At 36.0% G+C, this 25,052-nt stretch overlaps 2 protein-coding genes across 31 annotated transcripts in view; one reads left to right on the forward strand and one right to left on the reverse strand.

Moving 5' to 3' along the window:
• The window catches only part of ABI3BP (ABI family member 3 binding protein), a 245,220-nt gene extending 234,041 nt beyond the window's left edge, over nt 1-11,179 (forward strand). For all 24 annotated transcript variants that reach the window (XM_050782015.1, XM_050782036.1, XM_050782037.1 and 21 more), the window contains 5 exons: nt 5,888-5,967; nt 6,720-6,749; nt 7,623-7,784; nt 8,879-9,001; nt 9,954-11,179. In XM_050782015.1, coding sequence (XP_050637972.1) covers nt 5,888-5,967; nt 6,720-6,749; nt 7,623-7,784; nt 8,879-9,001; nt 9,954-10,069 — 511 coding nt within the window. In that variant the 3' untranslated portion in view covers nt 10,070-11,179. The remainder of the gene's footprint in view (nt 1-5,887; nt 5,968-6,719; nt 6,750-7,622; nt 7,785-8,878; nt 9,002-9,953) is intronic.
• Nucleotides 11,180-11,534: 355 nt separating this feature from the next.
• Nucleotides 11,535-25,052, reverse strand: part of TFG (trafficking from ER to golgi regulator) — a 37,834-nt gene continuing 24,316 nt past the window's right edge. For 5 of the 7 annotated variants that reach the window (XM_050782069.1, XM_050782073.1, XM_050782072.1 and 2 more), the window contains exons 6-8: nt 24,065-24,205; nt 15,660-15,758; nt 11,535-12,344 (exon numbers count right to left, since the gene is read on the reverse strand). In XM_050782069.1, coding sequence (XP_050638026.1) covers nt 11,962-12,344; nt 15,660-15,758; nt 24,065-24,205 — 623 coding nt within the window. In that variant the 3' untranslated portion in view covers nt 11,535-11,961. Of the gene's footprint in view, nt 12,345-13,066; nt 13,108-15,659; nt 15,759-24,064; nt 24,206-25,052 lie in introns of all 7 variants that reach the window. The other 2 variants (XM_050782076.1, XM_050782074.1) reach the window with 2 other exon arrangements.

Raw genomic sequence — 25,052 nt, forward strand, 5'->3', positions numbered from 1 at the left:
GATATTCAAAGCCATGCATGGAGTTGGTCAGAGAACTGGAACTGAAAACTAAAACCTAGGTCAATTCCATAACAAGTAGATTTGTCCCAGTAAACATTTTTTTGTCTTTAAATTTCTGTCCGCAGTCTGCAATTTGTTTTCAGATTGTTTTTAGCACACATTTTGATAATCCATTGATGGACAGAGTTCTTCCTAATGAACTGGCTGGGCAAATGGATGGACACACACAATCACTGCACACTGAAAAAGCCCTTTAATCCTACTCTTCTCTTCCAATGAACTCACCTCTCTCCTTACTTTACTGAAAAATTAAAGAATTCATTGTGTGTGCCAGACTTACATGTGGTCTAACAATTTCCTATGGAAAATGTACTGTCTAGTAATTAAGATAAATCAAATTCACTTAATCTGTTCAAGTACTTTTATTGACCTCTCTGGCTTGGGAGGATTTTGAAGAACAAATCTTCCGCTAAGACTGAAACCTACCAAAGTATCCTACAGCTGGCAGCAATGATAATTTGGGACTGTTGTTTATGTTGATTTAATAAAATGTTGGCACTGGTTACCTGGAACAGATGCAGCAACTTCTTATACACTGTCAATCTGGCTGAATGATGCACGCATGTGGAATAGCCATTATACCCTTTTCATAGTGTTTCTGTGAAATTCTGGTCTCTGCATATTCTGTATTAACTTTTCAACATCTCTTCTTATGGGCTTTGTAGAAAGGAGTAAAATAAGCTGCCAAAGTGTCAGGCATTTTATTTAGTTTGTGGTAGGTGTGGGCAGCTGCAGACCAATTCCTTCTTTGTTGAAGAAGAAATTGACTTGATTGCTCCGTTTGACGACTTTTCATCGGGCAAAAGGACGGCTACCTAAAAGTACATAACTCCACTAGTCTATAAAGAGAACAATTATTCCCTCTCACATAACCATATCGTTTTTATTTTTCTTTGCTATTGCTTGGCATTTAGGAAGGGAGTGCAAGAAAGTGATTAACAGCTGCAGAATTAGAGTGCAGCCCAACTGCGGAGTCTGTGTCCCCACAGAAGTGGGGGAACACAAAAAATGCCCCTTATGGCGTAACAGCCAGCTAGTTTATGACCCCATGACTGCTGATACCCTGATTTAGCCTGATTTTGTCTTCTGAGTGCCCCCTTCGGTCTCCCCTCTTGCTCCTTATCGGTTTTCCCAGATCAGCGTAATAACTTTACATGTGGCAGGTATCCAGAAATGCTTCCCATAATCCTTCAGTGTCCTTGGAGTCAAGCTTACCCCAACTGATTAGATTCTCCTTTCCCATGTTGAGCAGCCCTTCCTCTATTTTTCTTATTCTACTTGTCCATTTATCTCCCTCTGACTGAACCCTCATCTGAATGGGGATGAAATATTTCACGATGACACTAGGGGTAAAAATCGGCTACACAACTCAAACCAACAGCTATAGGGTAGACTTTCTATATAAAAAGCAGTTTGCTTGAGGTTTGTAAGACTTTTGTTATAATGAAAACCAACTTTTTAAATCAGTAAGGAGTATATAAAAAGTTTATCAAATAATGAAAACTTCAGTTCAAAATTGTAGGCAAAAAATAGAAGGAAAAGGTTATAGAAAGGATCAAAAGGAGTAGGGAATGGCAAGCGTCTGCTCCACCCAGATCTGAAGGTTACACTTGAGGATATTACTACCTCTTCCACTACAGAAGAAATCAGTCTCAGGCTACAATCCTGAAGGTTGGAGGTTCTTGTCTCTCAACAGTTTTGCTCATGAACCACAGGTCACACTTTTTGAAACCCGTTTTTCACTTTTCAATGAACTGATGTATGTTTTTTCTTCTCATGCTGATTTTTACAGTTGCTCTCAAACTGCTGGTATCAAACAATATCCTCTATTATGCCACTCTTCTGAGATAATGCTTTGTAGTGCTTTCCAGACTCAATGAAATCTTAATATAACATTTTTTTTCTTAGCCTATGGATCTATGTTGATGGCAGGCAGAAAGGTTTACCTGTTAAATTTTCAATCTTTCCAATAACCCATGGGCTATGCCCTTATTATAATCTTCACAAGCAAAAAGCAAGTATGTGGCCATAGAAGAGTTCTGCCTTCAGAGTTCTATGGCAGTGTTTGTCAAATTCCCCAGTAATAGAAACTCTTTAAAAAAATTCTCGAGATACAAATATGATACTAGTGAATACTTACAACTACTACATGTCAGGCACCTTGCTTTTACATGCATTCTCATTTAATCCTCACAGATGCTTTTATACCCCTGTGAAGTTATAATTACTACAATGAATAGTATCCTCACAAATAGCATTATCCTCATTTTTATGTATGAGTAAACTGAAGCTCACAGAGGCTAAGTTACCTTAAAGTCACACATTAGTGAGCTGTGAATCTTTCTGGTTCTAGAACCCATGTTTTTAATGCCCCCTGGATCGTGCTGCCTCCTGATGGGGATGTGCGGGGAAGATGATTTTTTGGGATTTACACCTACCCAGGTAGAACCAGGCATGGCATTCTGTGAGGCTTCATTTACCTAGCTTGTCCTAGATGGGGCCAAAAGGCTTGACTGCATTTGTCATCTGGACTGCATTCCATTTAGATATTCATTTTGATGTGGTAGGTCTTAGTTAATTTTCATTTTTATCAGAAATATATGTACACTGTTTTAAAATTACCACAAAATCATTTCCTCCCTATTCCTAAATTTGGTTCCCCAGATGCAAGTATTTTTTACCATTTTGTCTATTTCTTCTGTTAATTAAATCCCTATGTCTAGACTGAGCTTTTCACAGGACGGTCAAATACTCCAGTCATGCCTTTGTTCTATTTGTTGTGTGTTTTTAATGGCACCATCTCTTTTGGAATTCCTACCATCTTTTGCCTGTTTTGAATCCCCTAATTCCCGCATCACAAGTCTTCTTCCTTGTTTACTCCATTACTTTGTAGCACTTAAGAAATGTCTTGAGGAAAAGCTATAAAGGGCAGTATTTTTGAGTCCTTACATGTTTTACAATTTGTGTTTTACTTTGATACTATTCTTTAGCTGGAATATTAGGATATAATGAACTTTTGAAGGAATTGTTCTATTGTTTCCTCACTTCCAGTGTTGTTAAAAAGTCCAATGGCTTTCTGATTCCGGATCCCTTGAACAGGACCTATTATTTTCTTCTTAGTTTTTAGGACTTGTCTTTATTACCCCAGGACTCTGAAATTTTGTAACTCATATGTTTTAGTCCTTTGTCTTTTTTTTTTCATTTTGCTGGGCAGAGTAGGTCTTTTCAATCTGGAAACTCTTATCTTTCAGTACTGGGACATTTATTACACAACTTCCAGGGTAATTTTCTATCTCCTTTCCTGTTCTCTCTTCTAGAATTCCTACTAGTTGGGTACTATATTCTCTGGAATAATTCTCCAACTTTCTTTTCTCTCATTTTCTCATGTTTGACTTTTTGTTCCAGTATTTGTAAAATGTCCCCAACTTTATCTTCCAAAACTTCTATTTGAAGTTTCTTACTTCAAATAACTGTTTCCTGAAACTTTAAACTTTATTTTCTATGTACAATCAATATGAGACATTTCTCTTAGACCTATGATGTCATTCATCTGTGACAAAATGTGCTTCTTCAGAAGAAATTTTACCACAAGTCACTTTTGTTATATAGGGTTTAATGAGACCAAAACAAAAAGGTGCCTTTCAGTTCCCATGTTAATTTAGTGCAAAATAATTTCTTTGAAACTTGTCGAATATCACAAAATATTGGCCAAAAGAAAACCCCAAAAAAGTAGCTTGTATTTGTGGCATGCTAAAAATGGAGCTTCAGTGTACATAACTGTGAAATAAAAAGACATGGAGACAATCCCAGCAATCAGACTTGGCCAAAGCACAGGGCTTTTGGCAATGGCCTGGAACGAATGTGGAATGCATTGCCCATTTGAATCAAAGTCCAGATGGCTATGATTTCTTTTTTTCCATTTTCAGTTCACTATAGTTCTACGGGCTTTTTTTGTTTTTTGTTTTGTTTTTAGGCCTCTTAGCAAAAATTTAATCTCTGGAAAATATTTCATGTGAAAATACCCCGTATGAGTGTGATTTCTGTAGATGACAAAGGTGTTTTTGTATCAACAATCTCTCATTGCAAATGACAATGACAAAGGCATGTGCCACCATGCCCGGCTAATTTTTGTATTTTTCGTAGCGACGGAGTTTCTCCATGTTGGTCAGGCTGTTCTCAAACTCGGGACCTCATGTGATCAGCCTGCCTCGGCCTCCCAAAGTGCTGGGATTACAGGCATGAGCCACCGCACCTGGTGCCAGTTTTAAAGTTTTGAAAAGCAAAAACAGTAACAGTACAAGTATTTTGAGCCTCATTGCTCTCAGCTGAAAATTAGGATAAGATTTATCTCATTAGGGTTTGCATGTGTTGTATTGCTGTATATATGCAGAATGACTAATGCATCTCATACATAGTAAGCATTCAGAAAATGGCTGCCATTGTTGTAGCACTAGATTCTGTTGTCTTAGACTAGATACTAGCAGTGTTAATGCAATACCTCAGTGATCAAGAAACTGACTCAAATTTTTTTTCCTGCTTAGTACCATCCATACCAAACTGACAGCTGTCATCCTTCTGTTTTTCACTTGTTTATAAAATATCTATCTTTTGTGCGTTCTGCATTCTTATTTAATTATAAACTTCCTAAAGAAGGAAATTATCTATCTCCCAAAAGCCTTGAGCAAATCTGAGACTCTCAAAATATTATCAGCTGACTCAGGCTGACTTTTGAATTCAGTGTTCTTTCACAGATAAGTCCACTTGCTGCTGAAAGGAAATCTTAATTTCAGGCAAATGGCAAATTGCTTTATTGTTTACATTTCTTTAAAGGATTTGCTTTGCTTACATATTTTATGAATAAAAATTGCTAAATACTGCACAATAATTTGATGAATAATTCTTAAGGATACAATCAAAGCAACTTACAAGTCCAAGGGGCCTAGGGTTGTTTGGGGTTTTGTTTAACAGAAGGTTAAGGGACTCACCGATATGAATTTGGAGTATGGAGGGAGAGAAATGTCTGCGTTTGTGTTCCTGCTCTTTATAAGGCAACATTACCATGCCTCTTTTCTGGAGACATCATAGCATCCTGTGATCCACAGAAGACCCAAGTTCCAGGCAATACAACTAGGAGTCCTTGCAAAGAAACACTTATGTCTATCTATTCCCATAGTTTAGTCTACAATTAAATACACTAACTACAGCTTAGTCTAGTAGTTCTCAAACATCACTGGGCACATGACTCACCTAGAGAAGTTATAATTTTACCTGAATCTCCTCAAAAATTGCTTCAATACCTAGAGTAGGACAAGAAATGTGCAGTTTAACACACTTTGACCACTGCCACCCTATGATGTGATTCTGACATAAGTAGTTCAAACCCCACAGTGAGGAAGATGGCCTAAGTCCAGGATTATACTCAGGGTTGGTATAACAGAAAACAAAATGGAATCTTGCCACTTCTTAGCCCCAGGAAGTAGCTGAGACATCTTAAAGAAACAGGTTCCTTGTTACTGGAATTAGCCTTTGTCTACCATATACCCCTTTTTTATGTGTCTATTAACCTGCCAAGTCATTTGTACGAATTTGGAGATTTTTAAAGACAACCATCTTTTTTATTAATGCTTACTCAAACCTTAGACAAGCTGTTCAGATAGTAAAACTAAGCAATCATTTTTCTTTCCTCAGCCTACTTCTGGAACATACGTTACCATTCACTGTCATAATTTCAAAATAGAATCAGGAGGGATGTCAGTGTAATAGGGGAATGTTGCCTCCTAGCCCTCAAGAATGTATTACAAGTGTTTTTTTATTTTCCCCTAAACAGTTATGAATTCCAGGTGAAACCCAAAAACCCGCTTGGTGAAGGCCCGGTCAGCAACACAGTGGCATTCAGTACTGAATCAGGTAATTACATCAACAGTAATTCCCAAAAACAGTGTCAAAGGGCCACAGTGGAGCAACGTTTTGCATAGGAAGCTTGTTTGAAACCCAGCTAAACACTACATAATACTGTTTCTTGAATTTCTTAAAAACCCATTTGTGGGAAAAAGCAAACTGATGAAGGCTTAGAGAAACACCATTTATATTTTTCCTCACTTAAAGACACATCAGTTTAATTTAAAAAGCATAATCTATACCCTTCCAAAAAGCTAGTGAATGAATCCTCCTCTGTATGCCTAGAATCAAAATACCCGTGAGTGCATCCACAAAGGGAACACATGATAGTTTAATAACAGCTGTGGAATTTTCCAATTAGACCTTACAAGTTCCAATTCCTTAATGAGATACATCTGCACATACAGCATTAATATTTGCATAATTTTTATACCAACTGTAGTTCATGGCATCTTGGTGATTTTTACCATGAAGTTTTTGTATCAAACTAAAAGCAGCAGCTTTTGAAATTCAAGTGGAGGCTGGAATAGCGACAACTGTTCCCAACTACTCAAATTACATATAACAGATACAGCTGAATACCTACCAGGCAGGAGATTATTCAATCAAGAACAATTTCCAAAACAAAGCAAACTTTAGCAAAAGAGTACCACTTTGCAAATAAGACTTTGTAACTGTAAGCACCCATCATCTTCACCATGCCACTGGAATGTTGGGGTTTTATCTAGTAAGGTCTGACTTTTGTATTTATTTCTCCTCAGCGGACCCAAGAGTGAGCGAGCCAGTTTCTGGTAAGTACCTGTCTCAATGAGACACAACTACATGCTTTTCTAAACTTATTCAACTGACCAGGCATGGCAGAATCTGAATCATGATTTCGCGTTTTTCCACTTAGTCTTCTTATAATACCAAACAGGTGTGAATGTTTACCTACACGTTGTACAACACTGAGGACCCATGATGTTCTGGGAACAAGTTGGACATTTTGAAATTTGCTTTCACTCATGCGCCAGGCTTATTATTATTTAATAAAATAGCCAGTGTAATCCCAGCACTCAGAAGCTGAGGTGGGAGAATTGCTTGAGCCCAGGCGTAGGAGACCAGCCTGGCAATATGATGAGACTCCCTCTCTACAAAACATTTACCAATAAAAAATTAGCTAGGCATGATGATGCACGCCTGTGGTCCTAGCTACTTGGGAGGCTGAGGTGGGATGTTCGCTTGAGCCCAGGGGGTTAATGCTACAGTGAGCCATGATCCCGCTTGGGCAACAGAGTGAGATCCTGTCTCAAAAAAAAAGAAAAGAAAATATAACACCCTCATTTCCACTTTTAGTAACAAGTCATATTAAAGCAGTTGTCTAAGTTTTATAACATGCTACAAAAAAAGAAACCTAAATTTCCTCCTAAATGACACTGCCTACATCTAGCTCTGCAGAGGCTATTCAACACCTAAACACCTTAACATACTGCTCTCAGATTGATCTATTGACAGAAACTTATTCTGGGGTTTACTTGTTTAAATCCTTCTAATATTTTTGGCTCCAATATTTAGCATGGGGGGAAAAAAGGTATCAGCAAGTTGACAAATTCTGCAAACTGATTATTCTTAAAGTATCTGACCCAAGAGTCAGATACTAAACTCAAACTGTTTTCCTTACGTAGCAGGAAGAGATGCCATCTGGACTGAAAGACCCTTTGATTCAGACTCTTACTCAGAGTGTAAGGGCAAACAGTATGTCAAAAGGACATGGTATAAAAAATTTGTAGGAGTGCAGCTGTGCAACTCTCTCAGATACAAGATTTACTTGAGCGACTCCCTCACAGGTAAGCAGGGCTACCAGCTGTTTTCAGCCCTTAACTTATGGGAATGTTTTGCAGCATTGTACAACTTGGTCTTTTCTTAAAGAGTTTCAGGCACTAACGGGTGCTGTAAACACAAGTTTTCCTCTGAGCAAAATGTTATGGAAATGGTTATCATTCCTAGAAAACAAGGATTTAAGACATGCTATTAGAAGGTAAATAATAAAAATGCAATTATAAAACAGTGCCATCATGGCAAACTGGAATGTACATTCACTAACCATGGTCAAACTCCATTTTGTTACAACCATCCAGGGATAAAAAGCCTATTGACAATAAAGTGACTAAATCTAACGATAACCATGGAACGAATATAACATCTTCAAGATGCTAGAAGAGCTACAACCCCCTGCTCCATGCCCAATAGGTTATAATTTTCTATATTCAGAGAGTAAAAATTTTTAATGAATAAGGCTGGCCCTAACATAAAAAAGTAGATATTTTTTCAGTCATTCAACTCTTCTAGGTGCTGAACACAAAGCAGCATAAAAGGTACTTCCTACTTTCCTATAGCTTACCTCTCCTTTCTTTCCTTGGTAAGAAGAGATAAATAATACGTAAATAAGTAAACATTTCATAGAGGTAAAGAACATTTTCAAAAAGGTGAAGGCCTAACAAGTTAGCACTAAGCTAAGGAGAAAACTGGGAAGGAACTAACCACACAAGGGTCTAGAGGAAAGAGGTCAAAGGCCTAAGGCAGAATACACCTGGCCAGTTCCACCAGTATGGCCCAGACTTAGTAAGTGGAGGGGCAGGCAGGTGTGAAATCATGTGGAGCTTTGAAATCAGGTAAGAACTTTGGATTTTATTCTGAGTATAATGGGAGACTGCTGGAGAAATTTATGGAGAAAACAAACATCTGACATGCATTTTTAAAAGATCACTAATCTCTGATAAGGGGAGGGGAGGAAGAATACAGGTAGGCAAGAGACATTGTTGGTTTGAACTAGGGTAATAGAGAATGAGGGGAGAAAGTACAAAAACAGTAATGATTTCAGAATTGTCACATTTCAAAGAAAGTAAGTAATACTTTATCCTTTTAATTTCTGGTTCTTCAGGAAAATTTTATAACATAGGCGATCAGAGGGGTCATGGAGAAGATCACTGCCAGTTTGTGGATTCATTTTTAGATGGACGCACCGGGCAGCAACTCACTTCTGACCAGTTACCAATCAAAGAAGGTATGTTTTCTGATCCTCCTCATAAGCAACAGAGTTTTACAGATTAACCCAGAAAGAAATCAAGCTGAGGAAAGCAATCAATTTAAGAAGAATTCTATAGTACTACTGCTCCACATATCACATATCTAGGAAAAAATGAAGACTTCAATGTAAGTTTCTCAGCTTAGAAACTTGGAGCCAAGGGAAATTAGACAGACATAATATAAATGCATTCTACTTCAAGAAAATCTAAACTTGCAAAAACAGCCACAAAAAAGCAGTTTCCCAAACTTAAATCATTCATGTATTAATGTTACGGGTTTTGTCATACTGAGTGCACTTGCATTATTATTTCCTTAAGAAAAAAAAAAAAATTTACTGCTACCGTAAATGGAAAAAATAGTACTTACCTTGCAAGTAACTGTATAAATATAATTAAAATAGAATAATTCTGTGGGAAATGAATAACCTCTGTAAACTGCTAAAGACCCATTGGCACCAAGCTGTGTAATGAGGACTGAATAAGACTTAAAATTAATCCTTGTCTAAGCAGTGCAGAAGAGGGTAAATTAATTGTTCCTATTAGTCCGGAATCACCTGGAGGTTCTCTAAATAAACTATTTGATTCGATTTTTCAGTAACACATTTTGTTCACGGGCACTTAAAAATACCAACAATACTAAAAGATGACCTACTAAATTCTGTGAACACATTAATGGGCAGTGAAACTGTCCCTACCAACCATCCCTCCTAACCTGACATGGCAAATGTCAACAATTTCTCAGGTGCCCATTTTGCCAACCATGACTACACCTCAGGAAAAAACACCAGAGCTTCTTGCTCTCTGTTTTCTAAATTACCTCGCTTCACTAAGATTAGCCTTCAGCTATTCAATGACATCCTTCAATCTATAAGCTATGAGGGCAAAAATATAATACAGCAGCTATTAAAATGAAACTACTTTCTCTCTCAGGTTATTTCAGAGCAGTTCGCCAGGAACCTGTCCAATTTGGAGAAATAGGTGGTCACACCCAAATCAATTATGTTCAGTGGTATGAATGTGGGACTACAATTCCTGGAAAATGGTAGATGCTGCAAAGTTACCTTCTGTTTCATCATGGCAAACAAAATCATTGAAAATACTATGTCACATTCATTCAAAGCTATTTTGTTTACTATGTATAAAAGTCTACAATCTAATAGCAATACTAGATGTTTATTATTAGAAAAGATTGCTGAGAGTATTTATCAGGTTTTACAAAGTCATTTTAAGAAAGCAAAATATTGATGTTAACAGAAAAACATTTTTGGGGAAGCTGGCTCCCTATTCATGGTATTTTAAGAGATCGTTTGTATATTATTTATCACACTGTTGTAATGATGTTTTGAGATACTTTTATAACAAAATTAACATCAAAAAAGGTATATACTTTTAAAAAATATTTACTTTTATTGATGTGTACTCTTCCTATTGACGAGTTAATTCCATAAATCTCTACTTAGTTTAACTTATTGGATCAAATTATCTTCAGCATATATATCTGGGGAAAAAAGGTCCGAATTTTCACATTTATATTTAAACTTCCATTTTTTAGCAACAGCTGAATAGCTTTGTGGAGGATTTTAAGAGTTACACATTCATGCTAATATACATTTCCTTTAAACATCCACAAATTCTTAAAAAGACTGAATCAGTAAATTTCATTTCAGCTAAAAATGAAGTCTAATATATTGTTTCAAAAGATACATTTTTACATACCATAAATGTTACAATATCTGAATATGCTTTGTCAAACTATCCCTTTATGCAATTGTCTTCATATTGTTTTTATGATTCTAATCAAGCTGTATGTACAGACTGAATGTGAAGTCTGAGCACAAAAATAATGCACGATGAGATCGCCTACCATTTTATAGGACATTTACTATGTATTTATATGTTAAGACCTCTATGAATGAATGTATCAGAGAATGTCTTTGTAACTGTTTAATTCAATCTGTAATAAAAATCTGACTCATTTCTATTAAAAAGGTATTTTCCTTTAGGCGGGGAATGGGAATCCTTACTGCGCTGTTGCAGTCATTCTGAAAGGACCTTTCCCTGTACTTACCTTTCAACATGCTTCAATCTTATCAATGCTACATTTTGTATTTTTCAAGTAAGTATAAATTCTGCAATAAAGAGATGTAATTTTTTTTAAGATTGAGGTTTTTTTATTTCTGAATGGTTCATCGGTATGTTAACTATACCCTAAGGAAAATCACAAAGTTATCCAGGCTCTACCAAACCCCCATCATATCTATTGTTTTTGTCCTAAATTAACCTTTCATCCTATGAAGTAATAAAGTTCATTTTAAACCAACGATTACCAATGCATTTTTTTTTCAAAGGAAGGACAAAAACCAAATGGCACTGTTTTCTCTGAATGGAAATCTGTAAGTTAAAATGTCAAAATGTTTATACTTCATTTTAAGACCAAACACCAATAAGGACTTCTGAAAAATTGTTTTTTCACATAATGTTGATGACTAAATTAAATTTGAAGACCACTAATGGATTCAATCACCTTTATTAACCTATCAGTGTTACATTTTATACATAATATCTTGTTGTATTCTCCAAGGGCTCTACTTTAGTACATCATGTTAATTAATAGTAAAAAGGCAAGTAAGATGGCTAAACCTCACCCTAGCATTTTAATATCCTCTGGACAAAGGAAGCTAGAAAGTCAATCACTTTATACACGTAAGAGTAGTGTTCCAAAGTAACTAAGAAGCTGCTACATTTTTAAGCAGGGAGGCAAAAACTTTCATTTTGGTCTTTCTGTTCCAGCAAATTATACTTTCAATTAACAGCAACAATGTTATAAAAAATGCTCTGCTTTTTAAATTTCTGAACTTCAATACAAATTAAAATAGTACTGGAGTCTTTTGGGAGGCCAACAGCTAGCAGCTACATTAACTGGTGTAGGTAAGCCTCCTTATCGATAACCAGGTCCAGGTTGGGTATAGCCCTGACCAAAGGGAGGACGGTTACGTGCATAAGGATTAGGCCCACTTGGAGGAGGGGTCATGGTACTTCCAGGAAGTGAAGTAAAACCTGGTCTTGGTTGATAGGCTCCAGGTTGGCTTGGAGCCATTCCAGGTTGAGAGGCAGGAGCCACAGTATAATTAGTAGGCTGAGAAGTTTGGGCAGTGTAAGTTTGTGCAGGATAATTGCTCGCCTGGTACTGCTGTGGCGGCTGAGCAGGCAGTTGTTGAGGCTGACCAGAAAAGGCAGGAGCTGGTGCCTGGGAAGTTGGTTGCTGGCCATATCCCTGGAACTGCTGAGGTTGTTGGGGTCCAGTCTGCTGACTATAGCTTGCTGAAAAGGCAAAATAAACAACATGTATCTTATCTTTTAGTAAAACTTTTCCAAAGAATTAGTCTTACTGTTAGGTGGACCAAAAATGGTGAGAAATTTAATAAATATGTATGTAACAAGCAGAGTGGTAGATTCCATCACATAATATTTCAAGACCAAGTAGTTATCAAAGAGGCATTCTCTACACAATTTTTTAAACCCTCTGAGACATAATCCCTGAGAGCAAATTCCTGCCATAGCATAATTCCTAGAACAGATGCTCAAATGATAAAAGAATTATTATACTTTCTAGGAAGATCAAAAATGAGAAAGCTAAATAGTCATTAACCAGGTTTTCAGGGGAGACCTACTTAACAGTATCAAATAAAAACACATTGTGGAGAATGAACATTTTTATATGAAATAATACTATAAATACATCTTATTGTACTAATTAGGTGCTTTAAATTTTGCTCACTCTATAAAAACTAAGCCATTAAGAATAAATACAAAGTACCATTTTCACAATCTTTACAATCTTTCATTTCTTTTAGATTTGGTATCTGATGCTTTTTGCCTTTACGACTCAAAATTTTGACTTAGCAGTACAGCATAACACATAAAAAGCACACCATATTGCCCCATAAAAAGCAACATCTATATTCATTATTTACTAGGATGGAATTTTTTTTACAATAAAAGTCGGCTTCACTGAAAACTTTTATCTCTACCATGAAACACACCTGCAGCTACTTGCAATGAAACCTCTCCATTGACTGGAATCCTGTCAGCATTAAATACCAGATACATAAGAAAATTATTAAAATATGTACAACCCTGCATTTAAAAAAAAAAAGGATTGAATGAATTTGAGTATATTCTGAACTCACCTTGAACCTGGGTTCAAAATTTACTCATGAAAGAAACCTTTATGACATAGTCCATGAACAAAACTGGAAAAGGTCAGAGGGAAACTGGCAAACCAACAGTGTCAAAGATGGTCCAATGTTACCACCACCACCTCTTAGTCTCCAAGCAGAGTATTTAGTTGACTATTTCCATATCTCTCAATCAAATTCAAGTTAATAGACTAGTAGGATCAGAAATACAAAGATCATAATTTGAAAAACCTAAATTTTACTCAGAGTGAAGACCCTGACTAAATTTATTAAGAGCAACCTTAGTTCTTAATAAGAAAATCAAGTATCTTTAACCCATTTAACTCACGGTAGCATCTGAACACTGACCTAAAACCAATTCATAAAAAATTCTGAATGTCATACAATTTCTCCTATCCTCTACATAAAACTTACATTTTCACTATAAGGTTTTGGAGAAACAGATGGATTCAGCTTTATACTGAAAATGCCTATTCATTTTAAGACTGCGAGAAAAAAGAAAAGTGCCTTTTCATCCTGGCACCCGAAATCTAAATTGTTTTCTTAACTGGGCCTGGAAGTAATCTGATCCTTAATTATTGCTTAGGGGAGGGAATAACCCTATAGGCTGAAGATTTCATTAGCAGCCCACCAGTCTCTTGAACATAATGTGGCAATGCTTCTATCACTCTGTGTGTGTGTGTGTGTGTGTGTGTGTGTGTGTGTGTGTGTGTGTGTGTGTGTGTGTGTGTGTGTGTGTGTGTGTGTGTGTGTGGTCTCCCTTCCATTCCTCCAAAATAATAACTTTAGGTGAAGGACATCAGAAATAGCAAAAAATGGAAATATGGAAATTATGTGGGGTTTTTTTGAATACACAGGACATCAAGCCTTTTATGGAAGAAGTCTGCCAACTCCAGTCTAGGTTGTAGAATGCAGAATGATACAGGGAAATACTGAACTGGTCCAGCTCCCTCCACTGAATGGCTATATGTGCTTTGACAAGTCACAATCTCTTTGAAAACTAGTTGCCTCATTTATAAAATGCAAAAGCCTGAGTCCCACACCCAATCAAATGAAATTCAAAAATCTCTGGGAATGCAGCCCCTACACAAAGCCTCCCCCAGGTGATTCTAAAGCACAGTGAGGGCCAAAATCCCCTGAGATTAAATGACAACTAAATCTCTTCAGTTCTGCTATTCTTTCTATAAATCACATAATTTGTAACACTGATTTTTTTTTAAAAGAACTGCATCCTAAAAATAACCTTCCTCCTGATATATTCCAAACTTAAGTTCTATACATTTCATACAATTAAAAACAAGTAGCTACAGGTTAAGTCACTCCACAGCAAATAAGATCTAAATAAAATTATTTGTGCTAAAATATTTCAAACTTTAATTAATGACAGAATGTTACGGTCTAGGTCAGGAGTCAGCAAACTTTTCTGTAAAGAGCCAGACAGTAAATATTTTAGGCTTTGTGGGTCACATGGTCTTCTGTTGCAACTACTCAACTCTGCCATTCTAGTGACCAAGCAGCAGTAGAGAATATAAAAATAAAAGCAGAAGTGTGTTCCAATAAAACTTTATTCAAAAAAAACAGGCAACAGTCCCGATTTGGCCTGTGGGCTATACTTTACTGACTCCTGCTCTAGCTGATACCACAAAACTCCATAAAATTTAGACAAGATTCAACTTGCATAAATTATTTTTAATTACAGTTGAAATTCTGATACTTCAATCTTTGGCTGTAACACAAGCATTGGACACAAACTCTCTCTGACATGAATGTAACAAATACTGGAATTATAGCCAAAGTTACATTAATATTTATACTTAGATACATATAATCTTCGGCAGACAGATGGTAAAACACAAACAAAATAGGATGCTTATTTAAAACAACTAAACAATGTTCTTAGTTGCCTGAATTACATTTTATACGATTTTATTTGTATGGCCTCTTTCTGGTATTCCTACATACTTGCAAGAGATTTTAAAATCTAAGTAGCTTAATTTAGCTCTTAAATAAGATCACCTTTCCATGTATGAATAAACTGTTCATATTTCTACAGGTACTAAGAGTACACTGGAATTACGTGTTACATATAAATGGAGGGGTGGAGGGGAGGGGGAAAACTTGCACTAAGTTGCCTAAGAGATAAACTGATCATGTTAGTAAGAGACAGCTTTGTATTAAAAAATTTTTATACTACAAGTTACTGCAGAATCATCTACTGTAAGTTTTATTTGCCCACCAGAAAATTGAAATGTTGATTTACAATAGATATTAACGTAAAATATTTTTAAATAAATAAAACAAATGTTGTTTCCCCTAAATAAAAACTTAATACCTATTATGTCAATGTACTACAAATCAAGGAATTAAGAAGAGCTTAAAGTTTAATGAGTACAGAAACAAAAAGCCATGAGCCAACTCCCTTTCAACACCTGCTCACCTGAATACTGAATACCATACTGTTGAGGCTGCTGAGGTGGAGCCTGCGGCTGCTGCGCACCATAGCCGGCCTGTTGCTGGTACTGTTGGTACATCTGACCTGAAAAAGAAAAACACACACACACACACACACACAAGAAAACAAGACATGTTTAATGTGGCAAAGAGAAATATTTTTAAGATACATATACATTCTCTCTCCATCCAAACAGAGTAATAATATACAAGAAAGTATCTGTTCACCTTTAAATGTCTACGAAGAGAAGGAACCATTTTAGAAGTGTGATTTCTCTGCTGTGGACTAACTGCAGAGAACTAACTGGCAACAAACATTAAGTGCAACACCAGTGGCTACCATTTCATAAAGTCTAGAAAAACAAATGTTTTCCAACTCAGCTGCCAACAGATAAGTAACACTAATGTTCATTAAAAGCCAAGTGAGTTGAAAATCAGTAAATAAAATGAGAAAAGGGACAAATACCATTACTATCATCTGAGTCCTTCCTAAAGCACTGTATTTGCCCTGTAAGGTTTGGACCTCTATTACCATATGAACAAACTCTTCGGTAGCAAGGAACTACATGACATCTTTTGTTCCAGAGCTGCAAGACACTTCTGAAATCTGTCAAGTTTGATTTTCTATGAATTTCCAACATCTTTAGCCAATAATGTGGACTCTAATAAAGCCTAAATGGTTCTTCATTGCACTATTGAATAATAGCAGACCTTTTTAACACGGGTGATGTGTTCTTGAACATGGAGTCCTATTTGTCCTATTTAAGGTCAACAATCACTGCTCCTATGAAGAAACCTTTTAGACACTTATTACCCATGATTTTCTATTTTTTATTTTTCTGTCCTCACAATCTGTACCTATACCTGTGATTTTCAAGCAAAGATTTATTGGTTTATGTCTTTATTATCTCTACCTCTCAATTATTTCACATTGGTTAATTTAACTAGATGTAATATCTAGTAGCAATAACCTTGCATTTAGTATCTATCTAGTATTTAAATCTTTAAAATAATCACATGTATGCTGGCTGATTCCTTTGAAAAACATTCAAACTACCTATTAATCAAAAGACTATGAGCAAACCAGATACTTACTGCAGAAGTGGAAGAAAAAAAAAAAAAGGCATTATATCAACTGCCACTCAAATTGAGCTGCAGTAGGCAGGTAGGACTCACAGGCTTAGAAAATGAGATGGAGTCCACTCTATTATACTAGCTGCTCAGCCCTAAACGTGTCTAAGTGCTGCCCACTGGGTAGCACTAAAGGAGATACAATTATGTTTATATCCAGCTTATTTACTAGTAAATGTTTCTTTATAATAAAAACAGAACAAAAATTAAAATCAGCTCAACTATTTTAAGCTATTTAACCTATTCCCAAATATGACAAGAAAAAAAAAAAAAAGAAATCCTCACAAAAGTTTCTTAAATGCTTTCCTATTGATTTAGACTAACAGCATAAAACGTAGCACAGAAATTAATCAAATTTAGATACCACCTTAATCCTAGATTGTACTTCATAACTAACTTCTGGAATAGAAGTGATCAGAATCTAAAATAAAAAGGCAAGCAGGTACAGAAGGGGAATAAATATGTATAGCACACAACAATGAACTCTAATTCTTCAAAATTAGAAGGCTTAATTCCACAATAAAAAAAATAAGCAACAGTCAATAAATATATTTTTAAAAATTCAACCAAATTAGTATTCCCTATCTCAGATACAGAAAAATTAAGCAACTTACCTGCGGTCAATAGCTAAGAACAGAAACATCAAGAGCTAAGAACCATCACTGGAACTCAGGCGTAACTCCAAAGCTTTAGTTTATAAAGTCATTTTGCATATATTATCCCAGGAACAAAATAATATAAATATTAACTTGGGCATCAACAAAAAAGGCTGAGATTAAGGCTCCATATAGTAGTAGACTGTGGTCATCAATGAGTAAGGAACTCCTGGTCAAAAACGTAGTTATTCCCCTCACTAAAAATGTATAGGGTACAACGCTTCATAAAGCTTTTTTTTTTTTTTTTGGCATGTTTTCATAAACTGCTATAAATTGATTTTGAAAAAATCCCTAAAAATTTCAGAGGTTTATTATATCTCTACACAATATTCCTTTTATAGCAGATCCTCAAATAACATCTTTTGTTCGACATTGTTTCGTTAAAACACTGAGAAGGAAAAAAAAATGATTCCCAGGTTACTTGTTCTGTGTGGAGTTTGCACATTCTCCCCAAGTCTGCGTGGGTTTTCTCTGGGCACTTCATTTTCCTCCCACATCCCAAATATGTGTATGTTGGGTTACTTAGCATGTCTAAATGATCTCAGTCTGAGTGACTCTGGGTATGTGTGTGGTTGCAAGTGTATCCTGCGATAGAACAGCATCCTGTCAGGGTTGGTCCCCATTTTGCTACTGAGCTGCTGGGACAGATCTCAGCCACCCACAACCCTGAACTGGAGTAACCGCATAAATCATTATCTTATTTGTTTTTATTAATCTTTCTTCAATGTATCTATAACTCACATTTGTTTTTAGTCTTTACCTAGAAGTCTGGGGGTATTTTTGCGATCAAAAATATGCTGTAGGAACTCAACTTACTCATATCAATTAACCTTTACTAGAACTGACTTCCTCATACTTCGTCTCACTTAAAGTTACAGTTTCCTTCGTCTCACTTAAAGTTACAGTTTCCAAGAACCTATCAACAATGTTAAGTGAGGATTTACGGTACTTACTTTAAACCCACCTCATTCAAGTCCAAATGGGACTGTCACAGTATTCTGAAAATTAATTTAAGAAGTGTGTTTAATTGTTTAAAAAAAGAAAAAGGATGAACTTCTTCACATACTTGAGAGATCTACAGGATATATGAAGAAAGCAAAATGCAGACATTGTTTATAGTAAGCAATGTTTTGAGTAATAAAAAATACGGTCATGCATTGCTTAATGACAAGAGTAGGTTCTGAAAATTGTGTCACTGTACAAACATCATATAGCATACTTACACAAACCTAGATATATACAGCCTACTACATAGCTAGGCTATATGGTACACACCAGACTACAAACCTGTACAGCATGTTCCTGTACTGAATACTGAGGCAATTCTAACACATGGTAATTATTTGTGTATCTAAACATATCAAAACATAAAAAAGTACAGTGAAAATATGGCAAAAAAGATAAAAAATGGTATAACCGTCTAGGGCACTTACCACGACTGGAGCTTGTAGGATTAAAAGTTGCTCCGAGTGAGGTACTTGTGTTGAGTGAACGTGAAGGCCCAGAACATTACTGTGCACTACTGAAGATTTACAAACACTACACACTTAGGCTATACTACATTTATTTTTTTAAATTCCATTTCTTCAATAAATTAACCTTAGCTTACGGTAATCTTTTTACTTTTTTAAACTTAATTTAACTCTTTTTTTTAACACTTTAGCTTAAAATACATTGTGCTGCTATACAAAAATATTTATCCTTTATATCCTTATTCTAAAAGCTTTTTTCTATTCTTTTAATTTTAAATTTTCTTTTACTTTTTTAAACATTTAGAAAAACATTATGACACAAACATACACATTAGCCTAGGCCTATACAGCATCAGGATCACCGATATCACTATTTTCCACCTCCATATCCTGTCCCACTGGAAGGTCTTCAGGGTCAAGAACATCCATGGAGCTGTCACCTCCTATGATAACAATGCCCTCTTCCAGAATACCTTCTGAAGGACCTATCTGGGCCTGGTTCTACAGCTTTGTTTTTTTAATTAAGTAGGAGTACACTCTAATGATTTAAAAATATAGTATAGTAAATACACAAACGAGTAAGTCAGTCACCCTTATCATTATCAAGTATTAGGTACTACCCATAATTATGTGAGCTACACTTTTATATGACTGGCAGTAAGTCTGTGTACACGAGAATCACCACAAACACCTAAGTAATACTGTGTGCTACATTGTGATGGCTACACATCACTAGGCAACAAATTTTTCAGGTCCATTACCATCTTATGAAACCACTATCATATATGCAGTCCACTGTTGACTGAAATGTTGTTACACAGTGCACGACTATATATAAGCTATGTTTTATGTGTATTTTCAAAAAGAATCAATGCCAAAGTAAAAAGTAATAACAAAAATTAAGGGGTAAAAGAGAACAGGATGAAGCAAAGAGTAACGGTAAGACTTCTGGGAATTATTTATTACACAGAATAGCCAACCTCTATGATGCCCCTCACGGGCTTCTGCACATGAATAGCATTCATGACAATGGGTTAGTATCATTTACATTCTTAGAAATTAGAAAGATTTGACTCCACAATACAAAAATGACCAAAGAATAAGCAACAAGCACATGAGTATCTGCTCCCTTGTATAGTCCCTCACATACTGAATAGGGCTGACCTGTATACCAAGAGAATATTGCAGAAATGATAGTGACATTTCTGAGGACAGGCTATAAAAGACAGGTATCTTCTACCTCATTCTCTTCTGATTGCTCATTCTGGTGAAGCTGTCATGTCATGAGGTCACCCAAGCAGCCCTATGGAGAAGTCCAAATGGTAAAGAACTGAATCCTCCAGCTCTGGTTAAGCTTCAGATGACTATAACTCCAGCAGCCATTTTTAACTGCAACCTCATGAGAGATGCTGAGCCAAAATCACCCAGCTAAACCATTCCCGGATATCTGTCTAAAACTGTATGAGATAATAAACTTTTGTTGTCTAAGCATCTACGTTTTGGGATAATAGTTACACAGTAATACGTAATACACATAGTTTTGACTTTGGAAACGTAAGGGATAGCTGTTAGAAAAAATGACTCAAGACACATTAACAAATGCAAAGTGTGAAACTTGTTAGGCCCCTAATTTGAACAAGTCAATTTTCTTGAAACAATTAGGGAAATTCAAATATAGACTAGTACGTGTCGACATTAAGAATCACTGTTGAAGTTGCAGCGAGCTATCATCAAGCCTGTGCACTCCAACCTGGGCAACAGAGTGACACCCTGTCTCAATTAAAAATAAAAAAGAATCACTGTTAAATAACAGCATGGTGGTTATATTAAAAAGAAGATTATCAGTTAGACATACATACTGAAATAGCTGGGTATAATAAGCTGTTCATAATTTGACTTAAACTACTCCAGCAAATTAAAAGGGGTGCAGTGGGGAAAAATGATGAAAAAAGAATGCCAAATATTGGTAAATGTTGAAGCCACGTGACTACATGAAGAGCTGATTATTCTATGTATGTTTCAATATTTACATAATAAAGTCTACTCAGCATTTCATTATATTGGCATATGATTTTACGGATTTTAATTATATGCTTTTTCATTTTTTCAGTTTGTCAAACAGCAATATGGTCTCTGATGATTTTTAGCGTTCTTCTCCTTACCAGTTACATTTCTGGCAACATCACACAGTCTTCCAGTAACAGGCACTGGCTTTATATGAAGAAGGGTAACATTATCCCTTTTGGTTTTTTTAATGATGCTCAGTATCTTGTTGATCCTTTTAACTGAACAACATATTAAGACTATATTTATTTGGAATAAAATTCACAGTTCCAAGGTCCCTTTTATGGGAGTTAAGTAACAACTCAGAATTCTTAATTTTAGTTTGGACTATTACACATTGTAAGAGATTGCTATGTTAATAAATTATAAGTGATACATTTTATGTTGGTAATTCTGCCAAATTATAACCAGTAGTTGATCTAAATAACTGGCAATGTCAAAGACTCATTATACATCAAAAAGTATTTATTAAAGTAACCTATAATTAATGCTGGGAATCTATAAATAATCAATATATTTATCTAAAGCTGTGCTCTTAAAATAGTCACTAGCCACATGTGGCTACTGAGCACCTGAAATGTGGCTTGTCTGAATTGTGATATGTTGTTTGTTGTTTGAAGTGTTCCAAATCGGTGTCAAATCCCAGACTTCCAATACACAGTACCAAAAAATTAACTTTTTAATAGTGATTACACGTTGGATACATTAGACTAAATAAAATGTTACCTTTTCTTAAATATTTTTCTAATGCAGCTAAATAGAAAAATTACATGTGGCTTCTATCATAATTCTTTTGGACAGCACTGATCTAGAATTAGATCAGTTACTAATAGTTTAAACGATGTCATGTATTAATTGCACAATTTTCATATTGTATGTTTTAATGTAAGCTAACAGTTAATTGTAGCAAGGTATACAATATTACTTAAAATAATTAAATGCATATAAACGGTGTTAATCTGCTATCTCTGGAAAAAGGAATTTGGTTGCTGTGGACAGAGGTGGGAGAGAAAATTTTCACTGTATGTCCTTTCACATTTTTAAAATTTTACTTATTTGAAAATGCTCAATTAAAACAAACACTTCATAGTATGTTTAGATATTGCTAGTAGAGCCTTAATTCCCATTTATTTATACATAAACAGCAAACATTATTTGGTACAATGATCCTTCCAACTGTCACTGTATCACAGTACACAGTACCCACTGCTTACACGGTACACAGTACACACTGCTTACACGGTACACAGTACACACTGCTTACACGGTACACAGTACACACTGCTTACACGGTACACAGTACACACTGCTTACACGGTACACAGTACACACTGCTTACACGGTACACAGTACACACTGCTTACACGGTACACAGTATACACTGCTTACACGGTACACAGTATACACTGCTTAAAATGGGATTTATTTAAAAACAAATCTTTAGTTCACTTGAAGTAGGCATTAAACTCTCATCATACCTATACTCTGCTTTTGTCTATTTCAGCCCACATCTGCTTTAGTTCTAGTTTGTTCTAGTTTTGGCAGTAGCATTTTGGTGCAGAGGAGGAGTTAACTAAAGTAGGTTGAGAAAAGGCTTAATAAGAAATTCTTCACAAACCACTGATTCATCAGCAAAATGTCACCTGCTAGTCCATAATGACTGGTGTTCATCCAAGGAGACAACGCTGTGGAGTTTTTTTTTTTTTTTTTTTTGGCTTTGTTTTTGAGACAGGGTCTCATTCTGTTGCCCAGGCTGGAGTGCAGTAGAGTGATCACAGCTCACTGCAGCCTAGACTGCTTCAACTCAACAATGCAACCAATTCTTCCACTTCAGCTTCCCAAGTAGCTGGAACTACAGGCACATGCCATAGCACATGGCTAACTTTTTTAAATCGTTCTTTTACTTGTAGGGACAGGGTCTCACTATGTCACCCAGCTTAGTCACAAACTCCTGGGCTCAAGTGATCCTCCTGGCTCAGTCTCCCAAAACGCTGGGATTATAGGCGTGAGCCACCACACCTAGCCAGGTAACTCCGAAAGTATCACCACAGGATAGGATTCTATTCCAAAAGTGGTCAGTTCATTTTAGCCTATGTTTTGTTTTTGTTTTCATGTGATTGATAACTTTAATCACTTGCTTTGGGTGCTGGAAATACATTATACCACTATCTGACCCGTTAAACAAATAGTTAGAGCGCCACCTGGTGTTTGTTCTGAAGTGGAATGTGGTTTTAAACGTCCCAACATGCCCAGGCAACACAAAAACCACATTTAATCTGGAAGGCACCCTAGAGATTAGTAAATACTTAGTCCCGCTCTGCAGAACTCCAAGGTTTTCAACGAGGCACCTTAGTGCCTGCTGTCTGAGGTCTGCTACCCTTCAATCCCCTATTTTAAATACAGAGCTTTCAAATTATATTTCATTCAGAACTAAAGACATTCTTTTGAAACCACTGTGTTTAGTCCAATTTTCACATTTTACAGTGAAAGAATATCAAAACCCAGAGAGACTAAATTGCATATCCAAGGATGGATTATTTCAGAAGAAAAAGTCTGACTTAAAATACACTGCTTTTATTCCATTAAAGACATATTGCTAAATTTACAAAATTATAAAAGGCTACTTATTAATCTTACCCAAAAAATCCACTACAACTAAAGTTATCCTTTACCTCTATTTAGAAATATTTTTAAATTAGAAAAATCATGCACGGATGCTGAAGAAAGGAGGCAGATAAAACAGCATGTAAGTATAACACAAAATAAAGTGTGAAATCACCAGTCTGAACTTCACTACCCTCCCCGAGGGTCACCACTGACTAATGACTGTCTTTCACTCTATCTATATTCATAGAAACACTTTTTTAAGGTATTTTTTTCATTCCATTAATTGGAAACAAACCTGACATATTGTTCTATTTGGTTTTTTAAACATCAAATCTGTCAGCACATCAAAATTTTTCCTGCGTTTAAGGCACGACTAAATACATGAAGTGTTTACAACAATGCTGCAATAAACACTTCTACACATGTACTTTCCCAAACATGTGTTCTAAACTCTATTTTACCTTCAATCTGACCTGCTTGTGTCTGAGCTCCTGTGTATGGTGGTTGCTGCGGCTGAACTCCTGGTGGGTGAGCTGCTGAGGAGGAGGAAGCAATGCTGTCGGGTGTTCCTGAACGATCTTCTGCAGGAGCACTGGGTGGCCCTGAATAGTCAAAAAAAAAAGTCAGTTTAGTATCCAATACCTGGCCTTCCCCCAGTAAGCTCAAGGAATACATTTGGTTAAAAGATACTAAAAATACTATAGAATAAGTATATAACCACAAATATGGCTTTTTACATTAAATGTATGTACTTTATTTTTTCCTTTGTTCCAGTCTCTTAATCCAAAGCTACAACTGGAAGTCCTTCCTTATAAAGTGTAAAGTACTATATTCCCGAGTCTTAACCTCTTCCTGCAAAAAAACAAAACTCATGTCTGCAATGCCAATATCCTCCTACTCCAAGCAATGTATTCTGCACATCAACCAAAATTATCACTTCATTCTTCCAGGGGTCTTCACTGCCCATAAATTAAGTTCAACCCCCTAGTTTGGCATTAAGGGTCCAAACATTATTTCTCACAATTTCTCTTCTCACACGTCTCCCTTTCAGCTAAACTAACTTCTACCAACTCCCATAACATATCTAATATTTTTTGACCTCTATTTCATTTATCACTGTTCTCTCCACTATACCCCATATATTTAAATATAACATTCACATATTTAAATATGACATTATTTAAAATCCAATTATAATTCCACACTTCTAGCAAGCCTTCTTGACTCATGAATACCTTTTCCACTAGTGAACTTCTATCTAGTTTACTTTTATTAACCCATACTGACTTCTACTTTGCATTTCTGAACAGCTCTCCCTTTCACTCTTAAAGCCTCTGCGGTCTTTTGGCCGGGATCCTGACCGTTGATTGTTTTTGTCTGCCTCACAAGGCCTAGCACTCTAACTTACATATGGAGACACTGTCATTCTTCCAAAATAATGAACACAGA

This window comes from Macaca thibetana, chromosome 2 (assembly GCF_024542745.1).
Source record: "Macaca thibetana thibetana isolate TM-01 chromosome 2, ASM2454274v1, whole genome shotgun sequence".
NCBI lineage: Eukaryota > Metazoa > Chordata > Mammalia > Primates > Cercopithecidae > Macaca > Macaca thibetana.